At 38.9% G+C, this 23,248-nt stretch overlaps 2 protein-coding genes across 4 annotated transcripts in view; one reads left to right on the top strand and one right to left on the bottom strand.

Annotated features, from left to right (window-relative positions):
* Nucleotides 1-23,248, bottom strand: part of Ctnna3 (catenin alpha 3) — a 1,405,098-nt gene that overhangs the window by 812,080 nt on the left and 569,770 nt on the right. The window lies entirely within an intron of this gene.
* Lrrtm3 (leucine rich repeat transmembrane neuronal 3) overlaps nt 22,469-23,248 on the top strand; it is a 172,170-nt gene continuing 171,390 nt past the window's right edge. Inside the window, exon 1 of the mRNA XM_048451591.3 lies at nt 22,469-23,080. Coding sequence (XP_048307548.1) covers nt 23,077-23,080 — 4 coding nt within the window. The 5' untranslated portion in view covers nt 22,469-23,076. The remainder of the gene's footprint in view (nt 23,081-23,248) is intronic.

Here is a 23,248-nt window from a genome sequence, read left to right as displayed (position 1 = left end):
TTTCCTCAGGTATTGCCTTAGCTCTGTGAGACCCCTTTGCTTGACTGCAGTATCTGGCATCCCTAAATTCTCACGGCTCCGCTTAACTTAATCCGTACCTATAGCTTCACTCTAAGCCAGAATTCGCTAAATATGCCACCACTGTGCAAAACCAAATGCCAAAAAAATAAAACAAGTAGAGAGCAGAGGGAAGAGGAGAAACAGGAGCAGAGGATAAGGAGAAATACTATAAGGTGAAAAGAGAAGGGAAGAGAGAAGAGTAAAAATGAAAGAAAAGGGAGAAGGAGAGAAAAGGAGGGGAGAGGAAAAGAGCAGAAAAGAGAGAAAGGGGAAGAAGGGGGAGGGAGGGGAGGAGAGAGGAACAGAAAGGGAATGAAGGGGAAGGGAAAGGAGGGAGGGGAGAGAAGAGAAGAAGAGAGTCTGGGAGGGGAGGGGAGGAGAAAAGACAAGACAAGACTGTGGATAGGTTTACGAACTAGTAAGTTCCTAGGATATGGAAATGTTTTACAGACAGAGTATCAGGAATAGGGCTGCTGGGGCAAACCAATGGTACTTCAAAGATGTTTGTGTCTTCTAGAACCTAAGAATCTATGGGGAAAAAAAGCATCCTTTTGCCTTGAAGGTCCATTTCTCTTAAAGGTACAGATTTTGAATTGGGAGCTTTTCCTGGGTTATCCGGATAGATTCATTTTGACTGTTGCTCCTTAAAGATGAAAGATCTTCCAAGACAGTGATTACAGAAAGACATAACTCTGGGAAGTAGGTCAGGAAAACCTAAGAGCCTGAAGATACCCTGCTACTGGAGAATTTGTGAGTCCTGAACAGGAACTAGAGAGAAGCCTCAAGAGCCTACAAGTGGTTCCATGAGCACCAGCCATGTGGGAAGATGGGAGCGACATCTTATGGACTGTAAGGCACTAACACTGCAAGGGAGGAGAAGACACAGACGGGAAGCGGCCCGGCACTTTCTAACGACCCAAAGCGAAGAACAGCACCTAAACAGAGACCGTGTGAGGCAGAGGTTATCCCCGATCACTTGGTTCGAGCCCAGTGTCACCCATGTTGGACTCTGATTTAAGAACTGTAAGATAATAAATTTGTCAATACACTAGAGTGTGGAGAGGTTTTAGAGCAGCATTGTCTATTTAGATGACCCAGACACATGCATAGGCAGCTGCATTGCCTATCAGGCTGTGGAGGGTTTTGTTTTTTTTTTTTTTTGCCTTTTTTGTTTGTTTGTTTTATCACTATAAATTTACCCAAAATTCATAGAATTTACAACACTGAATAAATTGCTGCACACTCAGACTCTGGGGAACAAAGATGTGTCAAAATAGATCTACCGCTTGTAGGAAAAGCACTACTCAGATGAGAGATGTTGGTGATGGGGAAACTATGTGAATATATAATATATTAAAAAAACTGTTCTCCCCTTCTGGTTCTGTTGTGAACCTAAACCTGATCCAAAATGATGAAATCTGTTCTTAAAAAGGTTTTCGAAGTTTATTGTACGTGGATCGTTTCTTAGTGGTATCGAGTATAGAAAGGAAAAGAAAATTAGATTTGAGATAGAAAATCGATTTTAAGGTAGAATTCTCAGAGTTTGTGATGAATAAGACATGCACATGAGTGAACGAATGGAAGGAACAGAAGACTGGATGTGTGTATGAAATTTCCACTGATGGACCACATGATGGCACCATTTAGAGACAGGATGGCTGGGGAACCAAGGTCTGAGTGCTGGCTTGGGAACCAGAGTGTCCCTTTTGAAAATATTTCGTTTAAAAGATCCCGGAAGAATTTAAGTGGAGATTTCAGTTGGTCAATGTGTGAATGAATCTGGAACTTGGAGCTCAACAGGAAGAGAAATATCCTAGAGAATGTTTTAGTGACTGCAGTGCTGGAGACATGTAATGAAGTGGTATTGGCTAAGAAGACTAAGTGTGAAAGAGAATAGAAATGACACAAGGAGAGGGCAGGAAGAAAGGTTGAGAGGCAGAAAAGAAGTTTAGGAATCCATTAGAAAAACAGAATATGAAAAGGAGACCATGGAATCTCTCTTTTTCTTTTTCTAAAATTTACTTTTTATTATTTTTCTTTTGTTCCTAATAGTATAATGTAATTACATCATCTCTCCCTTCCCTTTCCCAACTCCATCCCCATAAACCCTTTCTTACGCTCTTTCAAATTCATATCATTTTTCACAAATTGTTGTAACATGTATAAAGGTATATATGCCTACATATATATTTTTAAATATAATCTGTATAATGTTACTTATACATATGTTTCAAAGCTGACAGTTTGGTGGTGGCTAACCAATTGGTGTGCTCTTCCTGAAGAAGACTATTTCTCTCATTCTTGGATTTCCTTAGTTGACTGTAGTTCTTTGTGTAGGGTTGAGGCTTCACGGGCTTTTCCCCAATCCCCTTGGGCATGTTTATTTTTGTTGTCCTTCTTCAGCTTGTGTTTAAGAAGTCATGTTGGTGAGACTTTATGCATTGATGCTTCTGATATTACTCCAAGACACAATCTCACAGCAAATGCCCTAATCCTCTGGCTCACATATTCTTTCCTCCTCCTCCCCTGCATTGTTTCTGAACTATAGGTGCTGGAGTGATGTCTTAGACATCAAGAAGAAGAGGGGTTGAAAATGAAGCAGGTAACAGTGAATGCTACTGAACGAAGGGTGAGAGAAAGGGAAGAAGAGAGAAATCGTTGGCTATTAGGTTCACAGTGAGAGATTTTTGACAAGAAAGCTCCAGAGTGCAACGGGGGGAATGACTGCAAGTGTTAAGAATGAATGGTACACGAGGAGCTGATGTAAACAGAGTAAACATCGAAAACAGGAGATTAGAGATGAGGACTGTGATTGACAGATAGACCAAGAGATCCTTTCTTCCTATGATGGAGGATCCTGGATACCACAAGAGTTCCATAAGAATGTCCCTGGAGGGATGCAGATGGAAAAGGGAATAAATTCCTAAGGAGTGGAGATGTGAAATTCAGAACACACCCATCTCACTTCCGGAAGTGATCTCTGCCAATTCCCGAGTGCATCTACACCCCAATGGTGCGGGAGAATTGTCTGTATTCTGTCAATCATGTTTTAAATAAACGCTGATTGGCCAGGCAGGAGGTGTAGGTGGGAAACCAGACAGGAAGTGGAAATGATGCAAGGAGAGCAGGAGAATTCTGGGGAGGAGGAAGTTGATTCCTCCCACTCCTGCCCAGATCACCGAAGCAGCAGGATGTGAGCTGCCCCACTGAAAAAGGTACTGAGCCACATGGCTAACATAGATCAGAAAAATGGGTTAATCAAGATGTGAGTGTTAGCTAATAAGAAGCCTGACCTAACGGGCCAATCAGCATTATAACTTATAGAGATCTCTTGTGTGATTTTACTTTGGGACTAAATAGCTGGGGGAACAGGCAGGACAAGAACCCCAACAAACAAACAGGCCTTTTCATGTTACACCCCAAGGTGTAGGTTCTCATTCAGACACACATTTGTTCCAATGCCTTGTCAGTGGAATTATTATTGTTGAAATCCTAGGTCCAGAAAGTTCCTGGCCCTAGTAGAATCATACTTTTTATTGAGCTTTGACTTCTTGATTATATAATCTGAGACATTGCCATCAAATCCATTTCCATAGGAACAGTACATTTCATTTTAACTTTTCATACAAAGATGAAGCATGCAGTTTCAAACACACAGAAGGGAGGAAGGAAAGGAAAGAAATGCTGTGGTGGGTGCTTCTTCAGAGGTCGGTCCGAGTCAGTTTAAGTTCATGAAAAATTGGTCTGGTAGTTCTAATAAAGTACCTCTCACTATGGAAGGCCGAGCTCCAAGGAAGTCAAACTCTTCCACAAATGGAAGACAGGATTTTCAAAGGGCATTTTGATCACGACATTCATCACTTAAAATCATATTGTGAGGCAGGTCAAACTTTATCTTGGCTATGAGAGTCATCAGTCAATATGTTTCTCCTGAAAAAACAAATCCGACTCCTCTGTAGATCCACAGGGCTGCTTCTGGTTTTAAAACCTTTCTTTAATAGTTTGCTTTCTGTTTATTTTAGAGAAATATCAGAGGGAAGCTGGTAGGAGGGAGAGGGTAAAAATCACATGAAGGTACTTGGAGGTACAGAATGACAATACAGACACAAGCAAACATTGAGCTATATTGAAGGACTGCCCCTCCTGTGCAGCGTCTGGATTAGAATACTAGGTTTCAGCTTTATAAAACGCCTCCAATCAAGAGATCCCTAGTCTAGGCCAGGGAAAGCCTGAGAAGACACCCACAGGCTTAAATTGTTGGGCCTGTTCTGCCTTTGCCAAACTTCTGACCAATTTTAATTTCCTTGGCTCCTCTAATCTGTTTTTAAGTTTTAAGATTGAGTTTGGTGACAAGAGTGCATAAATTAAAAAGTCACATCAACTTTTACCATCTCAGTGGGTGAAGGAGAGAATTGATTCCTGAAAAATATTCTCTGACCTATGCACGTGGGGGTGGTAAACACAGCCTCCTATACATGCACACACACACAAACACACACACACACACACACACATACACACACACAAACCAAACTAAACTTTTTAATTTCAAAAAATAATAACTGAAATCTTAAACTTAATGTAATTTTAAGGCATTTACTTTTCAAACAAAAATAACCACGGTTCTTTCTTAAGTCTGATCTGAAAGGTAAGAATGGTTTATTGGGAAAGACCTTAGGTACAGCCGAAAACACAACTCAAAAAGAAAAAAAAAAGCAAACATAAATTTGCTTTGGGAACCTGGATCCTTAAATCAGCACAATTTGAACATGCAGCGTGTTCTTTGAGCTTTGTTATTGCAAATCAGTTTCTTGGTTTCCAATAAACTGGAAAAATAAACAGTGATTTTTAAAATTAATTACATGGTGAAATTTCCCTCCAGAAAAAAAAACAATATAGCTTAATTTTCATTAACTGTCTTGCAAATTGCCTTACTCTTCTGGAAAACAGTCAAGGATGCTTTTATGCATAAAGCAATAGATGAGAACAGCAACACATGCATTTTGATTATACCTGGAACTTTCTGGCGACGTGGGGGAAGTTTCTTTCTGAACGAAGAAGGAAGTGGAATCCAATAATGATAGCTTCCCTTCTAAACTTTCAAAATGAGAAAATCCAGTATATCCTTGAAGCTAGAAATAGTGGCATCCAGGGTTAAACTGCAGCTTTCAGCGTGCTAATTAGCGAAGCATGGCTGTATGTATAATGAAGATATTAAGTTTTCACTAAGAACACCGCAGCTTGAAATTCAAATAACCAACATCATGGGATAATTGAGAAATATGATTAAGTGATTTAAACACTACTGAAAATTCAGTACAGTTCCCCCCATCAAGAATTGCAAATATATCTTATAGACAGATGCCAAAACCAGAATGAGCACGTACTCAAGAAAGGAGGTGACTGAGGGTCCACGGGGAATCATTTGGAGAAAATGACTTTAAAGTCAGTCACAGTGTGAATGAGGATAAATGTATGGCTTTCAACTCTGCTCATGCTTTTTCTCTCTCAAGCATCAATCCTCCCGAGTGTCCTGTTTAGTTGCCTCTTGAGGAGTTAGCATATGGGGCAACAGATGACTCTGCTTTTCGGGGAGACTTATTATAAATGATCTGAGTTCAGGGAGCAAAACCTTAAGCTTAAGTGAGGAGAGGTGCGAGACCAAATCTTTGATTCTGGTTTCTAACACAGGAAAGGAGCAGGCGGTGCTGATATCTGAGATGACATCCAGAAAGTATTTGAAAATTTGAAAGGAATTGGTGCGTGTGTTCTGTTTAATTTACTATTGTACTGCATGCGTTCATATGTAAGAGGAACTAAGTAAGCTATGTGGACTAAAATTCTCAAAATTATATAGATAGATAGATAGATAGATAGATAGATAGATAGATAGATAGATAGATAGATAGATAGATAGCCTGTGTTAAAAATTCTACAGGTTGCTTCACCAATTAGAATGCCGGTGGTGATGGAGAGTCACAGTACTGCATGTGCTCAGTCATCCCTGAGCTACCTTCAGCCTCTTATCTAGTGTTTGCTGCCGCATATGGTCTGACATCCTTATGACTCTCATCTGAAACCTGCAGTATATTAGCTGGCCACCGGCTTCTGCCAAAGCAGAGGCTCAGGATGTCATCAGAGAGCAACCCAAATACACAGCGGAGATTTCCTTATTCTCTTGCAATCTATCTGCTTGATGCTTCTACCAATACCAAGTGATTTCAAAAGTCACTTTATTTATGACTTTATTTTCTTCTGTAACTACAAAAAAAATGGCATTTGTGATAATTTCAATACATGTGGCCGGGCCACGGATATTCATACTTGGCTCCTCCTATTTCTATGGAGCAAACAGCTGAGTCTTTGAATTAAGATTATGTTAATAACATAGCATATAAGTATAATATATATGTATAATTAACACTGTTTAACAAGCAATTCCCACTAAGAAAGTATCTTCTAATTACAACTAATTTGGACTCTGGATTCTTTTGAAATAATTCAAATAATTGTGTATAACCTCTCTGACAATCACGATACCATCAATAAAGAAAATTGAATAAAATAATTATAACACACGTTTCTAAAGGAGATCAACAACATGCTATTGCCAGCAGCAGCATTAAAAAAGAGAAAACCAACTACGTAGAATTATAAATGTGCACCATGGAACAAGAAAAGTTCTTGCACCTAGACCACCACGCTATGCTCATGGCTAGAAGACAGCATCTTGTCCTTTCTACCTGCTGATGGTTGTCTGGTGATGACAAGGCCAAGGGAACCAAGATTTCTGGTGCAAAACTAGAAATTCAAGGTGCTTCATTCAGAAAACAGATGTACACAAAAATGAGGAAATGCACTGCACCCAACTCAACGCACGTTGGATTCTTCTGCAAATGAATGAAATTGCTTTGCTTTGAATTGTGTTGTCCTCCCGACTTGCTATACATTCCCTAAAATGTTGCCACCAACCCAAGCTAAGTCCAAGGAGTCCTTCTGCCAGAAGACAGAAGAGAAAAATGGGGCAAGTTCCTTACAGACAGATGTATGCTTTTCACACAATGCTCTCGGGAAAAGCAGTGGGTGTTCAACATTTGTAAATCCTAGACGATGCTATATAGTGAGTAGTCATTTCCTAAGCACTTTCACAGAATAAATCAACAAAGGGGAAATAATTCAAATAAAATGTTTTAATATAGGATACTTGTAGAGTAACTGAAAACTAGCTATTCTGTCCTTATATGCATGTGCACTCATAGTTTAATTAAAACATTCATAATTCCCCTAGATCTGTCACTTGGACTCCACTTCAGATTTTCATGCAGATTTTCAGAAGTATAATACTCTCGACAAAATAAAAATATAAGATTCAGCAGCTTTTGCTTTTGTGTATAATTGAAACCAATTAACTGTGACATCGAATCAACAATCTTGTTCCAAAGGAAATGAGATTTTTGTAAATACTGCACTTGGTGTGTGTTAAGTGGGCTTCTCAGTTACTAGATTAGAAACTGATCCACACACTAAAGGAAAAACTGAAAAATGCAGAAATTCACAATAGAATTGGAGGAATAGCATTGAAGGGCTATGTTTGTATATAGTATAAGAACTATCTATGAGAGCTATAGAGGAAAAATAATGGAGATGGCTCATTACAAATATTACAGAACCACATCCCCAAAGTAGATTCTACCTAAGTTTTGTCTTGCTTCTTTAGAGCAAGCCATTCTTTATTTCACTTCGTTTGCTGTGTCAGACAGAAGGAAAGGCTTACAACCCTTACGGGTTACAAACTGTATATATTAACATATACATTACATATATATTACTATATATGGCAATACAACACTTTGGCTACCTCAACAGTCCAACAGGCAAGCATTAGCATTGATGGGACTTACCATGACTGTCTGAAAAATATGAAAACCTGAGAAGCAAATAAAAATATGTTGTCAACTCATATGGGTCCATTAAGTGGGGAAAATATTAATCATATAGATTTCCTAATATATAATTTACTAATACAAAATAAAGTATAAGACAGAAAAAGCATTAGAAGGAACTATGATTTAAAGAAATTTGGGGTGTATATTAAGCAAATACAATGTGAGAATATAAACTTGCTATTTATTAAACACAGCAACTATGTGTTCATGTCTATATGTGTTCTTGAGTATATGGGTGTCTATGCTGAATTTGATTTTCACGAATATTTGATTTGACATCATCAGAATTTTTCGGCTATGTTAATATTCCTGAAGACATTATCTTGGCTTGACCGCACACATCATCTGTTTGAAAGCCTTGACTAGAAACTCTATTTGATGACCTGGAAGTGCATCTGATACTGAAGAATCTAAATGAAGTTAGTTCATGCCAGGTGGCTTTGCATATGTGTCTAGAACACCTGATTTTCCGAAGGGAGAGAGCAAAAGTGTAAGTTCAGTAATCTACATGGATTTATGCATTATGAGGTAAAAAGTTTTCCTTTTTGTTTCCCATACCTTAAGCATCTCTAAGGGCTTTACCTTCTCTCTCAAGCCTGCAGGCATAGAATGACTTCATGTCTGGTTCCCTGTATATACAAGCTTCCAGATATTTATTTCTGACAAGAGATCTACATTTGTCTTGGTCAAGTTACAGTTCATGTGGACAAGGATCTTATCTCAACTGTCACAACTGTGCCTCATCTGTTTTAACAAATGTCAGAAGGAAGGGATGACATGCACTTCTGAAGCCACCTTGAACTGCACGATTGAATACAGTAATAATTCTTGCTTGGTTTTTCACTGTCTGATATCTGATAACTGCCCACTAACAGGTTCTGGTCCTACCCAGTGCTAGTCAAGGTTAATAACTGTCTCTACTGAGAGTCTTGAAATGATTGAAGACATTCTAGGTGTTGTTGTATAGAATCATTCATCGTTGTAACTTTTTGACAAGCAGGAATTGTTTCCCTGCCAATAAATACTTCTTAGGCTCGAAAATTGCCCCTGGATAATTCCATTTCTGAGAAGTCACAAGGTTTTCTGTGCTTTTGCCCATGATAGCACACAGTAGCAACACTGTGTCAAGTTTTTACCCACTTGTCACACTAGATTATGCAGGCTATGTGGTGGTTTGCATAAGAATGCCCCCCCAGGCTCAAATGTTTGAATGCTTAGTCATAAAGGAATGGCACTGCTTGAGAGGGATCAGGAGGTGTGGCCTTGGGGGAGAAAGTGTGTCACTGGGGGTGGGCTTTGATGTATCAAAAGCCCAAGCCAGGCCCAGTGACTCTCACTTCCTTTCTCCTGGAGTTCCAGATGTAGAACTCTCAGCTACTTCTTCAGCATCATATCTGCCTGCATGCTGCCACGCTCCTCACCATGTTGACAATGGATTAAACCTCTGAAACTGTAGGCAAACCCCAATCAAATGCCATTTTTTAATATAAGACTTGGTAAGGTCATGATGTCTCTTCATGGCAATAGAACATTGACCAGGACAGACCACAAAAATAGATTTGCATTTTTTCTTCTTAATTCCCTCTCTGGTATCCAGAATTCAAGTGGCACAAAGCAAGAAAACACAGGCTAGGTTACAAACAGGTTTCTTCCTGCTTGCTCTGCATTCAGATTTCCTCATCCTATATTATTAGAATACTTTTGTGTATTGTATTGCTACATTTTATTTAGATTTATTAATTTATTTACTTGCTTTGTTTTGTTTGCTTGTTTGTTTGCTTTCAGTGCTGAGAACCATCACCAAGGCCACATATGCTGAGCAAGTGTTATACCACCGAGTTATAGCCCCAGGCCTTACTTACTTTTAAAAGTTTACAAATAAGGGGAGCATATAAAAATGTTTATATAGCTCAATAAAAGCAATTAAAAACAAGTTTAAAAATATACTAAGGTGCCTAATAAAAGCCTACTTAGACCACTGGAGGCAATAACATGGATAAGGAGTAGAAGAAAAGAAGCAGCCTTGAATCACTGCTTATCCCTACACTACCCAGATGTAAACACCACAAAAGTGCAGTTGCTGCTATTTTGCCCAATGTAAGGAGTACAACATATTAAATATAAGTTGATCAGCATGTTGTCAAGTTGCCAAAATACTAATGGGGACTACCTTTGGATGGTGGCAGCACAGTTGCTGAATTCTGAATAAATACCATTAGAGTAGATGGGAACATAAAGGAAATTTTTGTTGAAGAATCATCTCTTTTCTGTTTAATAAACACATTTTTAAGTTCTAGTTATGTAAGTCAATCTTTATGAGCATAGAAGGAAAATTACATATAATTTCTATTATTGTTTTTCACAGAAAAAGATTTTAAATTCTCTTTGAGGAAGACAGGATGTTTATAAGAAACAGACATCATAAAAAGGTCAAAGTTCCTACCTCCATCACATATTTGAGTTGGGCATTCACGGCTTCTCTTTAGGATTCTGTGTTTGGACTTGTGAAGTGTGGCTTGGATAAAATAATCTCAAAATCCTTAACAATTCTATAAGTCTCTTAAGCCTTTAAATCACTATTACTTGGTATTACTAAGTATTTTCCAAGTTTAACGTGCAAAGCTTGTAAGCCACTTGAAATTACATAAAACCTCTTGAGTCTTCTAGAAGTATCCATGGAAAATACACAAAGCTTAAGGATCGGGACTAATGGCCTGAACATGTGATAACATGTTTAATCGTTTGTCTTTCTCTAGGCAGAGATCTCGAATGTTTCAGAAGAAAAGCAACAAGCTTGAAATTACATATTCTATATACTCTTCTGATTCCAACTAGATTCTCTAGATAAGAAGTGCATAGAATAAATATAAGTTGTTGCCTTTAAAAGACAAATGTTTCTTTCAAGAGAAAGTATGATCTCAGCAGACAATGAATACAAGAAACAAATTACTATGTAATGCAATGCCTATTACCAGCTTTGAATATGAGTGTACACTAGACACTACGCAGATACAAACTTGTGCTACATATTAAATTTTCTTGCTGTTCTAGTAACTTTCCTATTGCTGTGATAAGATCCCATGGCCAGAGTGACTTGCAAAGGAAGACATTTATTTGGGGATTACAGTTTAAGAGGGTTAGAGTTCATAGCTATCATGGTGGACTAGACACTCCATATGGACACATGTCAGCAGGTGGGCAGGCGTGGTGGTGGAACAAAAACAAAGAACTCACATCTTAAGATACAGCAATGCAGTAGAGAAGACTGAGAATGGAGAAGACTTTTGAAACCTCAAAGCCCACCCTCAGAGACAAACGCCCTCCAATGAGGTCATACCTTCTAACCTTTCCCAAACAGTTCCAAAAATGGGGATCAAGCATTAAAATTTATGTACCCTGGGTCCCACTCTCAGCTATATTTCTAAGAGCTATAAGCCCGCATATACACATAAACATAGACACACATACAGAGTCTACAAGCATCACTCACATGTGTAGAAATACTGTTTTCTAACGTTCGCCTAGTCACAAATACACATTGTAAACTACCAAAGTTAACATTTTTTATTTTAAAAAGCATTTTAAATTATTACTGAAAATTTGAGGCAAAATTCTAAAGCAAGAAAGTGGAGAAATGCAGATTTCTATTCAGTGGGTTTTTTTTTAGAAAATATTTACATAAAATTCTGTTATCTGTATTACATCACAAAACTATAAGCTCATTTCTTAGGAAGCTATTGGTTTAGACTAATGAAATATAAGATGAATATTAAAACTATTTAAGTTTTCAATAGTTGTAATCTCAATAGCAGTATAAAATTAAAAAGATGCATAGCTACACAGACACAACAGTTTGAAAAATTCTATTATCTCCAAGTATACTGCATTCCCACCCATACCTAAGCTATAACACCACCAAAATATTTGAAAACATATTTTATTCTTGCCCCTCTTTGTGTTTTCTTCAATTGTCTTTTATTAATCATCAAGTTATTATACAATGCAATGGACTTTGTGCTGTAACTTAAAATATGTTACTACAGCTGTTCTTACCCATCCTGTTTACCGTGTTTTATCTTTAAGATTACATTGAATACTGCTAAAACCCTCTTCACCTCTACCTACCGTCACCCCATGACATCTGTGCCTTTTAGAAGTAGCTATTACACTTTGGTGCACATGCTGAGAATATCACAATATACACACATAAAATACAAAATTTCCCTCAGTATGGAAAGTTTACATAATGACACCACCGCTGTGTAATTTTGTATTTCGTCTGTTGCACTGTTTGTTTTGAGTATTACCTGTGTTGATACACACAGAAGACATATCTGGATATACTTCAGTCATTTTATTTTATGGTGTTTTCTTTTACCAAACTTTCTCTGCCTCCCTTTTTCTTTTCGAGCATTCTATAAACCTTACTGTGCTTTCTTTGTTCTCATCTAATGGATTAAAAGTCTGTTCTCAGTCTTTTGATTATGACTGTTTTCTGAGATCTGCATAGCATTTTCGACTTCTCTCCCAAATGATAAGCACAGCTTACTCCCATCTCTAGCAATGAATGGATCGTCCTCAAGGCCGAAAGGAGGATGTGAGACAAAACCCACAATGATAATAATTGTTCATAGATAATTGAACAATGGGGGGGGGGTTAACTACAATCTATAGAAGAAGAAATGAACGGCAAATGAACAGCCAAACAAGCTATTCTGATAAGAAACATGTACCCAAGGTTCTTTTGCTTTTTAGGTTATAGAGAATGTGTGCACAGTCAGAGACATCTTAAAGGCTGGCAGAGGAAAAGCACTGGACAGCAACGGAGGGCAGCAGTCCCATCACCCAGAGAAACCTTGACCCCCATCTTCATCCGTGAGCTGTGGGTCTACACTACAGAATAATTTTGCCCATTTCTTTGTCCCCACCATCGTGCTTATCATTCATGGATGACGTCTGCTAACATAATCCTTACCTCAAACATGGACAGCTCCCTCTTCGACCTCAAAACTCACACAGTAGTGAATACAAAGGAGATACAGAAGGGGAAAATTGGATGAACAGTTTCTATGAGAAAGCACAGACTGTGTGATTAATGAACCTACACACCTAGCATTGCCGTCACTGGTGGCAATGATCCAACTCTGAGGGGCATCAGGAAGAAGCCACCAAAAATAATGGCGGAAAGGCTTAAAGTTCTCAGAAACATTGGCTGACTATTGTATTTCTGTATTAATCTCAGGAAACCAGAACCTATTGTCTTTTTGTAATTTTTATGAGTCTTTTTTATTTTTGAGATTATAATACAACTACATCATAACCTCTTCCCTTTCATCCCTCCAAACCCACCTTCTTCTAAAAACAGCTAATTTTCTGTTAGCTTCAAGGTAGGATTATAAACCCAAGTGAAATGGGAACCCTGTTGTGAGATTGAAGATTCAAACAAGGGTTATGTCCTCAGCATCTTTCCCTGATTTTGTACTGACAACACTGGTAGCAGGTCCAGAGCTTCCACGAAAGAGGTTGGTGACTGGCTCTGATATAAATAAATACGTACACACATACATCTGAGTTTTTTCTCCATGAAAAAGACGGTTTACTATCTAATCTTGCTGACACAAAATCCATAGCCTGAACCTTGCCTGCACGGGAGAAACTTTCCATCAGCCTTCGGAGCCCGACTCACTAATCAGATTAATGAAGACACAATAATCTTAATGGTTTTTAAAAGCCTCCAACATGGAATAGAACAAAATAAACTGACAAATTACATCAGAAGGAAGAGAAGTTTTAGCCTGGAGTATCCAACAAAAATTTCAAATAATACCTTCAGAGTGACAAAAGGCATTGCCTCTGATAAGAAAACAGAGTTTGCTATGAAGACAAGCCAAGAATGGCCAAAACAGAGCTTGTAATGCAACAAATATGATTATTAAAGTTGGGATGGGAGTTCAGACATCAACAAACATTTTCTACAGAAATTGCATAGTGAACATTCTAAATGTGCAGGGTTTAAAGGTCCCACCCGTGCCATTACAATAATCCCGATACAGCAGTATCAGTACATGCGGGTTTGAAATCGTTTATTGATATCTACGCTTTTAATGAATATGTGAAGGAGCACAGCAGAGAGCCGAGAGATCACCCTAAAATGTAAAAGGATAAGGAGATAAAAAGAGGAAAGAAAAAACAAAGTGTCAATACAGGAAGCCCATACTCTGCCTGAAAAAATTTCAAAGAGAACAAAGAAAATATGGAGAATACATTTACACACACACACACACACACACACACACACACACACACACAGGCACACACCAGGCCAAAGGGCTGGATAGACAGCGTGGTGAATGTTCTCTAACTCCAGTTCCAGGGGACCCGATGCCCTCTTCTGGCCTCCTCAGGCATCAGGCATGCACAGGATGCACAGGCATCCCATGCACAGTATGCAGGGAAAATACTCACATACATAAAATAAAAAAAATTAATACAACAAGCTTTTATAGATCCAAAGAGCACAAGTCCCTAGACTTGAATGGTTCACCAAGTCCTGCACCAGGAATAAATCCTCAAACTAAAGTAGTACAGTTACCAAACACATGGGATAGTAAAGAAAAAAGCATCCAGAGAGAAATTCATGGATTATCACTTGAAAGATGGGGTATCTTCCCAGCCATCATGCAGATAGCCTCACCAGAACCTTGGGCAGAAGATTCTGAAAGAAAACGGTTTATAACATGTGCAGAATCCATCCATCAGTAGGAGTGACCCAAAGTAAACCAGAGCCTCAGATGTGACCTCTTCATTCCATACTCATCTTTTCTGAGAAATTCCTACCCAAGATGGTTTAACACATTGTGCAGGAAATCCAGCAAAGGGACAAATGGAATACAGGAATGAGATTCCCATACTGGAGAGTAGTCTTTCCAGAACTTGGTGAGCAGTGTGATTGAATACCAGAAGATAGTGTTGCAAAATGCAAGGAGTACCCAGACTGCTTTAGAGATTGGAGATGTCACGACTTCACAGATCTGTTCACACACTAGAACAAACAAGTACTGCTGCTTGCAAGAAAATTACACAAATTTAAAACAGAGAGAAGAAAAGTAGGATTGATTGCTAATAAACATTTCTTTAAAAGTGAACGAGAATGAACATTATCTAGCATACCTCTTAATTCTCTATATTATTGTCGAAAGCTTTCATAAGCCATAGGTTGCCTATCCCAATACTATACTTAATAGCAACATTATCGTGTGAAGTAAGAATCATATATAAGACCAAGTCTTTGATTATGTTAGCATGATATTGAAATTTCAGTAAAATCAAAAAATATTCATGGGACATAAATAGTAGCTAAAATAAAGTGATTGCCTCTGGAGAGAATAATTGGAGAAGAAGCTAGAAAGATGGGGCCAAGTTGGATGTTTTCAACAACAGTCTTTTTTATTTGCTGTTTAAACTACATGCACAAAATTCAGTTCTCTATGAATAAATACCATCCCTTAACATTCTCCATTTTTAACCTACCTGTTAAATTTGAAGAAAATCAGCCTACAAATCACAATCCCAGAGAACTTAGACAACAACAAGGACCCTAAGAGAGACATACATGGATCTAATCTACATGGAAAGTAAAAAAGACAAGATCTCCTGAGTAAATTGGGAGCATGGGGACCTTGGAAGAGGGTTGAAGGGGAGGGAAAAGGCAAGGAGGAAAACAGAGAAAAATGTATCACTCAATAAAATCAATACAAAATAGGAAAAAAGATAAATTTGAAGAACCCAGAGAAAGCTAATGTTATAGCCATTATTTGTAAATACACTAGGATTCGTTTGTTTATAAATGGGAAAATATCCAAAAAAATTAACTAGACCACCATAGGCATCAGAAAAAGAGTCAAAGACAGTCAATAAAAGTGAAGTAAGAAGGTATATGGCCAGGATCTTCTTATATGTGACTCTCCTGTAGAAAAATTCAGGTTGAATATGACTGAGGGACCTTTGACAGCTTTTGAGTAACTAGGGTCAAATCCAGTGGAACAAATGTTTCCGGTACTGTGACCACAAAATAGTATCCAAGAAAGTCAACAGAGCTTGCTATGTAAGGATTATGTTTTTATCATTTGATTGCATACTTTGTAGCAGATAATTTTATTCATCAATATGGTGCTTGAAGTTCTAACTGTGCTACTATTCTGGTCGGAGAGGATGTCTGCCCTTGGGCTGATGTGTTGGAGAGGAAGACGTGAACTCCTGAAACTACCATAAAATATTGGTGACTGTGACATAATATAGATATTCCTTCTCGCCCTGATTTCTAACAAAGAGTACCCCAAATCCCTATAATTCCCTGAGTAATAACAGATTCTGGGAACATTCTCTTTTCCAGTATGATAACTCTTTGTCAGCTCCTAGACATCTGCAGGATGAGGGCCAAGCATCAGAAAAATCAAACTGTGACCAGAAGCTTCAAAGCTTCAACAACAACCACATCTTTTAGGAGAGGATAGCCGGAGGTTTGGTAATCAATTGTTTCTAACTTGTTTCCTGAAAAATTCTTAAACTAAAGCAAGGGGGGGGAATTCTAAATTAGTAAAAATATCACATGCCAAGAAGTAGCACATTACCAGATTCTACGGGAACAGGCACTTCTTGGAACCTTCTAGAGACTGTTCTATGCCCTCTTCATCTGATAGTCCATCTATGATCTTTATCAAAAACACATGGACATAAATTAACTTTCCTTGAGTCCTGTAAATTGTCATGACAAGTTAGTAAATATAAGTAGAAAGTCTCCAGTTTGAGACAAAGTGGGAAGACAATATGAGTTAGCCAGAAGAACCTACTCTATACAGCATGTGGAGACAATCAGAGAGGCTTAGCCACAGTGGAATGTGCATTCGTTCCGGGAATCCCATTACATGCTGTATCCTAAGAAATCCAATAGACGCCTAGAGACTTGGGAACTGGCTGGTGCAGAAACCCCCCTACCCTTCCCCTATGCGAGTTTTGGTGTCAACTGTGACATGAGTGTACTTTAAAAATAGGTACCTCCATTTGATTTGGAACTAATTAACAACACAAAGGATGATCATATCACAAGGGATGGAGTCATGTGAACTTCTCTCAACCACAAGTACTCCAGAGGGAATAGCTAATTCCTACAAAGCTGTCATTACCCTTATCCTTCCTGTAACATGTTTCTTCATGTCATCTAAAAGTAGCTAACATCACACTGTGGCCCTTTGATTTTTTTTCCTTTTACTATCACTTCAGCCAGAATACATGGAAAGCATTTATCTTAGTCACAACTGTATCAACAGCACCAAGGAAAGCTTGAGAACATAATAAATACTCATTGAATAGAAAAATGAATTAGCAACCTAATACCAGAGGAAGTCTAATTTTCATGAAGTACTCATAGCCTTTTCTCCCAGTAATGAAATTAATATTTTAACTTTATTATTAAAAAATGTTTCAAATTAAAAAACAATCACCCATAGAATTTTCAGTGTAAGTTAATTATTGGATCACAATTTTGCCACATGGTGGCTCTGCTGTTAGTTGAAAAAGTCTCCCAAGCATCTCCAAACACTCTTGTGGCTGGTTTTCAGTCATGAACTACATGGCCATAGGCATTAAATGTCAGCATCATAAAGACAATTCACCAACTCAGACAGCTTTAGTCTCCAAATAGTTCAGATACATTTTAATACCATCTAAGGACTCATGGATTCCTTTTCTGCTAACACATTGCAAACCAGTGTAGAAGTTCATTGCATGTTAGATACACAGCCTAAAATAATTATCAACCAGATGTCTTCCTTTAGATACAAAAATAGAATCAGCCCAAGGAACATTAGCCTTTTTCGCAAAAGCAAGGTTTGTATTATCTTTTCCCACCTGGTGATTGGGGAATTTAATTCTCTGTGCTAAAATACTTACAAGGAAGTAAAAAATATGCCAGTCTCGTCATTTCAAACTATGACACGCAATGACGGAAGTACACAATGCAAACTGTATTCAAAAATTCTTCTGATAATGGAATATATGTGCTGTGCATACAGCCAAATGTCTATGATGACAACTGCTTTCACAAACTTTGACATTCAAAGCACAGTCATCTGTACAGAGCAAAACATCAAATATTAATGTACAAATTTGGGAAAGGGGCCCTTTTATAGCTACCTACTAAAACTCCCGTGTTCACTGTGAGATACCTTAGGAAGCTTGGGACCACACGGAGGACTGTAAATTATACAGCTTGTCTTTGATGCCAGATGATTCTTCATGGAATTTGTTCTAAACAAAAATCTAGAAAATGATTTTTTTTTCTCAATATAAGGGACTACAAATAAATTTATTACTTCTTACTTGATAAACAATGTTGAGACTCTATTAAAAGAGCATCTCACATCAATGTTCCAATGCATGGACTGATTTTGCAAAGACCAATATAACAATAATTTTAAGAGAACTGTGATAGGAAAAAATCAGTAAAATTGTCTATAATGTAGCATTTTTCGCCTTTTGAGTGACTACTTGGTGTCTTTAGAATAATTTCCACAGCCTTAAGTGATTAGCATGGCTTCAAATTGTTCTTCCCTGTTTGGGATTTTTTTTTTTTCAAATAGCCTCATTGATAATTTTCCGTCTTTGAACTAGGACACGCCTAGAGGGATGCCAGCTTAAGAGCTGGGGCCAAAGAAGGGACCTCACAGTGCCTCAGTGCAAGGGTGGCAAGAATAGCTCCGAGAAGTAGACAGGTGGTCAGCACTGAGGGGAAATACCAATTTTAAGACCCAGGGAAGGAGCTTGAGATCAGAATCATGGAGCAAGACGAGATGTAAAGTCAATATTTTTTAAAAAAAAAAAATCTTGAAAATTAAGGACAAGATGTATAATTCAAGACAATGACATTTATATAAATAATCCAAGCGTATTTGCCCCATGAAAAACAGCATGAGATAATTATTTCCCCCGGTCCCCTTGGTGCTTCTGTCACAAGGGTATGCGGCACACGGATAAGTGAATGGCCCTGTGCAGCTGTTAGCCAAGAACGATGTCTTCATACCGACTTCCCAGTGTGAAGCAGGAAGGGTGAGCAGGAAAATCAGAGGCTTTCAGCGCAGAGAAATGAGAAAGAAGCTATAAATATGATTCCCTTGAGGCTTTTTTGAGACATGCAAGTTGTGAAGTCCCATTTGGGATGTTAGATAATAAAGACTCGGCGTTATCCTTCTGTACTGTGCTGACTGGAACGTTGAAAAGCATATTTACTATTACTGTGAAACGTATGGTCTAACTATGAAGACGAGATGTCCCCAGGAAGAATGAGGACCTGCTCATCATTTGATTTCCTCCCACCTTTCACACATCATTTAAAAGTGCTTTCTGTGAAACTATTTCCAATCTCACCAATAGAGGAAATCTCGAGACCCAACAAGGAGAGTGTATAGGTATCACTGCATATATTGTTCTTTCTAGAGACTCGGGCCCTCTCAACCTGCTAGCACTCTGGTGCTGATGCTCCTTGGCATCTGGTGGGAGACCCAGGGGAGCAGTCAGTAAACTGGGTACAACTGTGTGGCTTTGTCTTGAAAGTCACGGATGTCTTTATCCACTTCCCCCAGGAGACCTAGGAATGGGACTGACTTTCCCGAGCCCCTCAGGACCTCATGTATGATGTATTTGTCAGAGCTTAGTGATGGCCAAAAGAGGGAAATAAGGAACCATGTTCTGAAGAGAGAGTCACAGGGTGAATATGAGTGTAAGACATCACATACAAGTATAAAAATGTTATCATTAGGCTATGCATAATTAATACATATTACCAAAAACACATAATAAAAAAATCTCAGCAAATTTTATAATATAAAAAGACTGCCGTTACATCATAAGCTTATAGTACAGCTGTGGTATTTACTGACTAAATATATTTTGGCTCTGAAAGGTGCCAAGCACTGTTATGTTAAAATAACCAAGAGACAAAAGGTGACCTCTTGGAGGTCACAACTCAGTATCAGATCTCTGCATTCTCTCTCCTATTGAGAGAGCACTTGTAACTGTTCACTCCTTTTTGGTGAGTTTCTTACACAGCCTCGTCCATCAAAATACACCCTCAGTGACCAGCGCCATGGAGAAAACTTCCTTTTTCCATTCCTCCGTAGATGATCTTACACTCACGTATACATGGGCAGCATTAAGTGGGATCAGTGGTTTACAAAGCAGGGAGGGGAGAGACAGACACCATGAGCAGAGGAAATTGAATCGAGCAGGATCAGAAGAGTTAGGGGCGGAATTGGAGGGTAAATTTGATCAAAATACAATGTAGGCACATAATAAATTCTCAATAAAGAAAGTAAAACCTTCTCTTTCCCCTTGAATCAGAATCTTGGGGAATGAAATGTTTTTGATAAGCTGTCTGAGTGCTTTAGATGTACTCACAACATATATATAAGGCAATCACTACCCCGTCAATAGCAGAACACACAAGGGAGTGGCCTATGTTCTTGGCCTCTGTGATTATCATATTGACCAAACTGTTCCCCCTTGGCTAATACCAAAGCGGCCCCTCTTTGAGATGCAGCCAAATACCTAATATAAACAAAGCAAATATTTTAAATAACAACACTTATTTTTAGAATGCGGCAAACTCTGTAGAGCAGGTAGGTGTTATGCTTTGCTTTGGGGTAGAGGAACAATCAGCCTTAGTTATTAGACACAGACTATAGAACTAAAACAATTGCTAAAGGAAAACGGAGATGATGAAGACACAGGAACTTTTCTCACTGAGTATAATACAAAAGACTGCTCGCTAAAGTAGTTCTTTGTGAGTCTCCCACTGTTAATGCAGCCAATATTCAATATTAAAAAGCAACATCAGCCCATAGCTAATATTTATTCGACTTACGTGACACACACTGAGCTAAGCACTTTAAGATATTAAGATACCATAGGGGTGAGGTGATATAGCCCAGGGCCTTACGTTCAACCCCCAGTACCACATTCAAAAGCAAAAGTATAACGTCATACTCAAAATACGCCTTTGAAGTCATTTTACTCTCACGTCCATTTTGCAGGCAAGACAACTGAAGCACAGAGATGGTGAGCGAGCTGCTCAGGGTAACACAGCTGGCATTTAGCAAGGATTAGTGTTCTGAATCAGGAGACTGGCTGTTGCTTTCCCCTTGCTTGCCCTAAGACTAAGGAATCTCACAGGGTCCCACTGGAGAGAACAAGAGCGCCCTCTGTACAGCCTCCCTACCATCCTCCCTTCATCTTATTCTCACCAGATTCAGTGCGAACAGAAATGTCAGTGGAAAGGAACCAGTGGCTGTGAAGCTGCAGGAGACAGACTTGGTTCTTCCAGGAAGCTCTGTAAGCCTTGCTGTATTCAGGAGCCTTGAGCTGGTGACCGCTATGAGACCCAGAGGTCCTTTACAGTGGGATGTGCACACTGCTATTGTTGAAAGATAAAACAGGGGTCTGGAGAGATGACTCAGTGGTTAAGAGCACTGATTGCTCTTCCAGAGGACCCAGGTTCAATTCCCAGCACCCACATGGCAGCTCACAACTATCTATAACTCCAATTCCCAGGGTATCTAGCACCCTCACACAGGCATACACGCAGGCAAAACATCAACACACATAAAAATCTCTAAAAGAAGAAAATAATTTTTTTAAAAAAAATAAAGCTAAAACAGGATGATCCATTCATTTAAAGAACTTGGAAAGCACTAGATAAATATTATTAGTGCAATAAACAGAAGTAACATCAATAAACTATGAACCAGATGATCTTTGGATTCTAATACTAGCACTAAAAAAGGTTTATTTCTCTCATGATTTAAAAAGAAAAAAAAAGCCCACAGCGACCAAAACAAGCCTAGTCATAAGCCATTAAACCAATTATATCTTTTGTGGGAAAATCAGAAAAGCCATTAGACCTATTAATTTGCGTGTCATTAGTCATCCTCTCTATTGTGAAGCCGATGCAGTCCAGCGTCCTGAGACACCTTGCATAATATAATCACTGGGACTCCAAGAGGTCAGACAGACATGCTCGTAATGCAGCTTTGGGGAAAGCTCAATAATTCATTTTATAAATTTCAGCTCAAAGCCTACACTGAGGTTAAGAAAAATTGACATTCGATCCGTGAACTTAACGTCAAGCTCTTAAAAAAAAAAAAAAAAAAACTCTGGAAAGCACATGTTTGGCGATTCAGCAGACGCAGACAGTACAGACGTTGCCAAATTGTAAGACAAGACTTGGAAATCACGGAAAACGCTGCTAGTTATTGATTACGTTGACCATTCACTTCCTATTGAGCCACCCAGAAAGAATCATTCATTTTCCAGCAGAGCCTGCTCATTTGCAAGATAAAAGAGAGCCAGCTCTGCACATGCCCATAGTGTTGCTCACCACTGGGGGCAGCTTTACATAAGCCTGCATTCACTGAAACTGAAGCAACAGTCCGAGCAGCCTTCAGAATGACAGTCTGCAGGAGTGAGCTGAGCGTGTGCGCGGAACCGGGCTCTCCTGCCTTCTGGGCTCCAACACAGCTCCGTGGCTGAGCTGGGTGCTCACCGCCACGGGACCGACCGCCGGGCTATGGAATACAGATGTGGCAGTACAGGTAGCCCCACGTTGCCTAGAGGAATACATCATGGGTTCTGAGAAGAAATTGTAGAAGCCAGTTTTTTTTTTTAACATACACACACGCGCGCGCGCGCGCACACGCACACGCACACACACACACACACACACACACACACACACACTGTAAAGATGCAAAAACGTAATATCCATGAAGATCCTATTACCTAGGAAGACTCGGATGTTTTGCTGCGAATGCGGTGTTGGGATTTATTTGTTCTTGGAGTGTTCTGCATGGCTGGTAAAGAATAATGTTCCAAAATCGGTCCATCTCCCAAGGGGTCCAATTTTTCTTCCTGGGTGTCAGCGAGCCCTGACTCACTACACTGCAGCTGACAGGGGCTGTCATGCAGGCGGCCCCTAAGCCAAAGCAAAAGACCTAAGGACGGCCTTTGAACAATACAAAGGATGGGTATGTTTTGCCATTTTCTTCTTTCCTTCTTAAAAAAAATGGAAAAAATATCTCCTAAGTCTATAATAATTCTGTTTTAATTGTTTTAAAGATTATCTTTCTCTGGTCTAAGACTATAAATTTGATAATCAGTGGACATATTTCCTTGTTTAACTATTAGAAATAGAC

This window comes from Myodes glareolus, chromosome 18 (assembly GCF_982192425.1).
Source record: "Myodes glareolus chromosome 18, mMyoGla1.1, whole genome shotgun sequence".
NCBI lineage: Eukaryota > Metazoa > Chordata > Mammalia > Rodentia > Cricetidae > Myodes > Myodes glareolus.
Note: the sequence above shows the minus strand (reverse complement) of the source record. Positions and strands in the feature narration are given on the sequence as shown.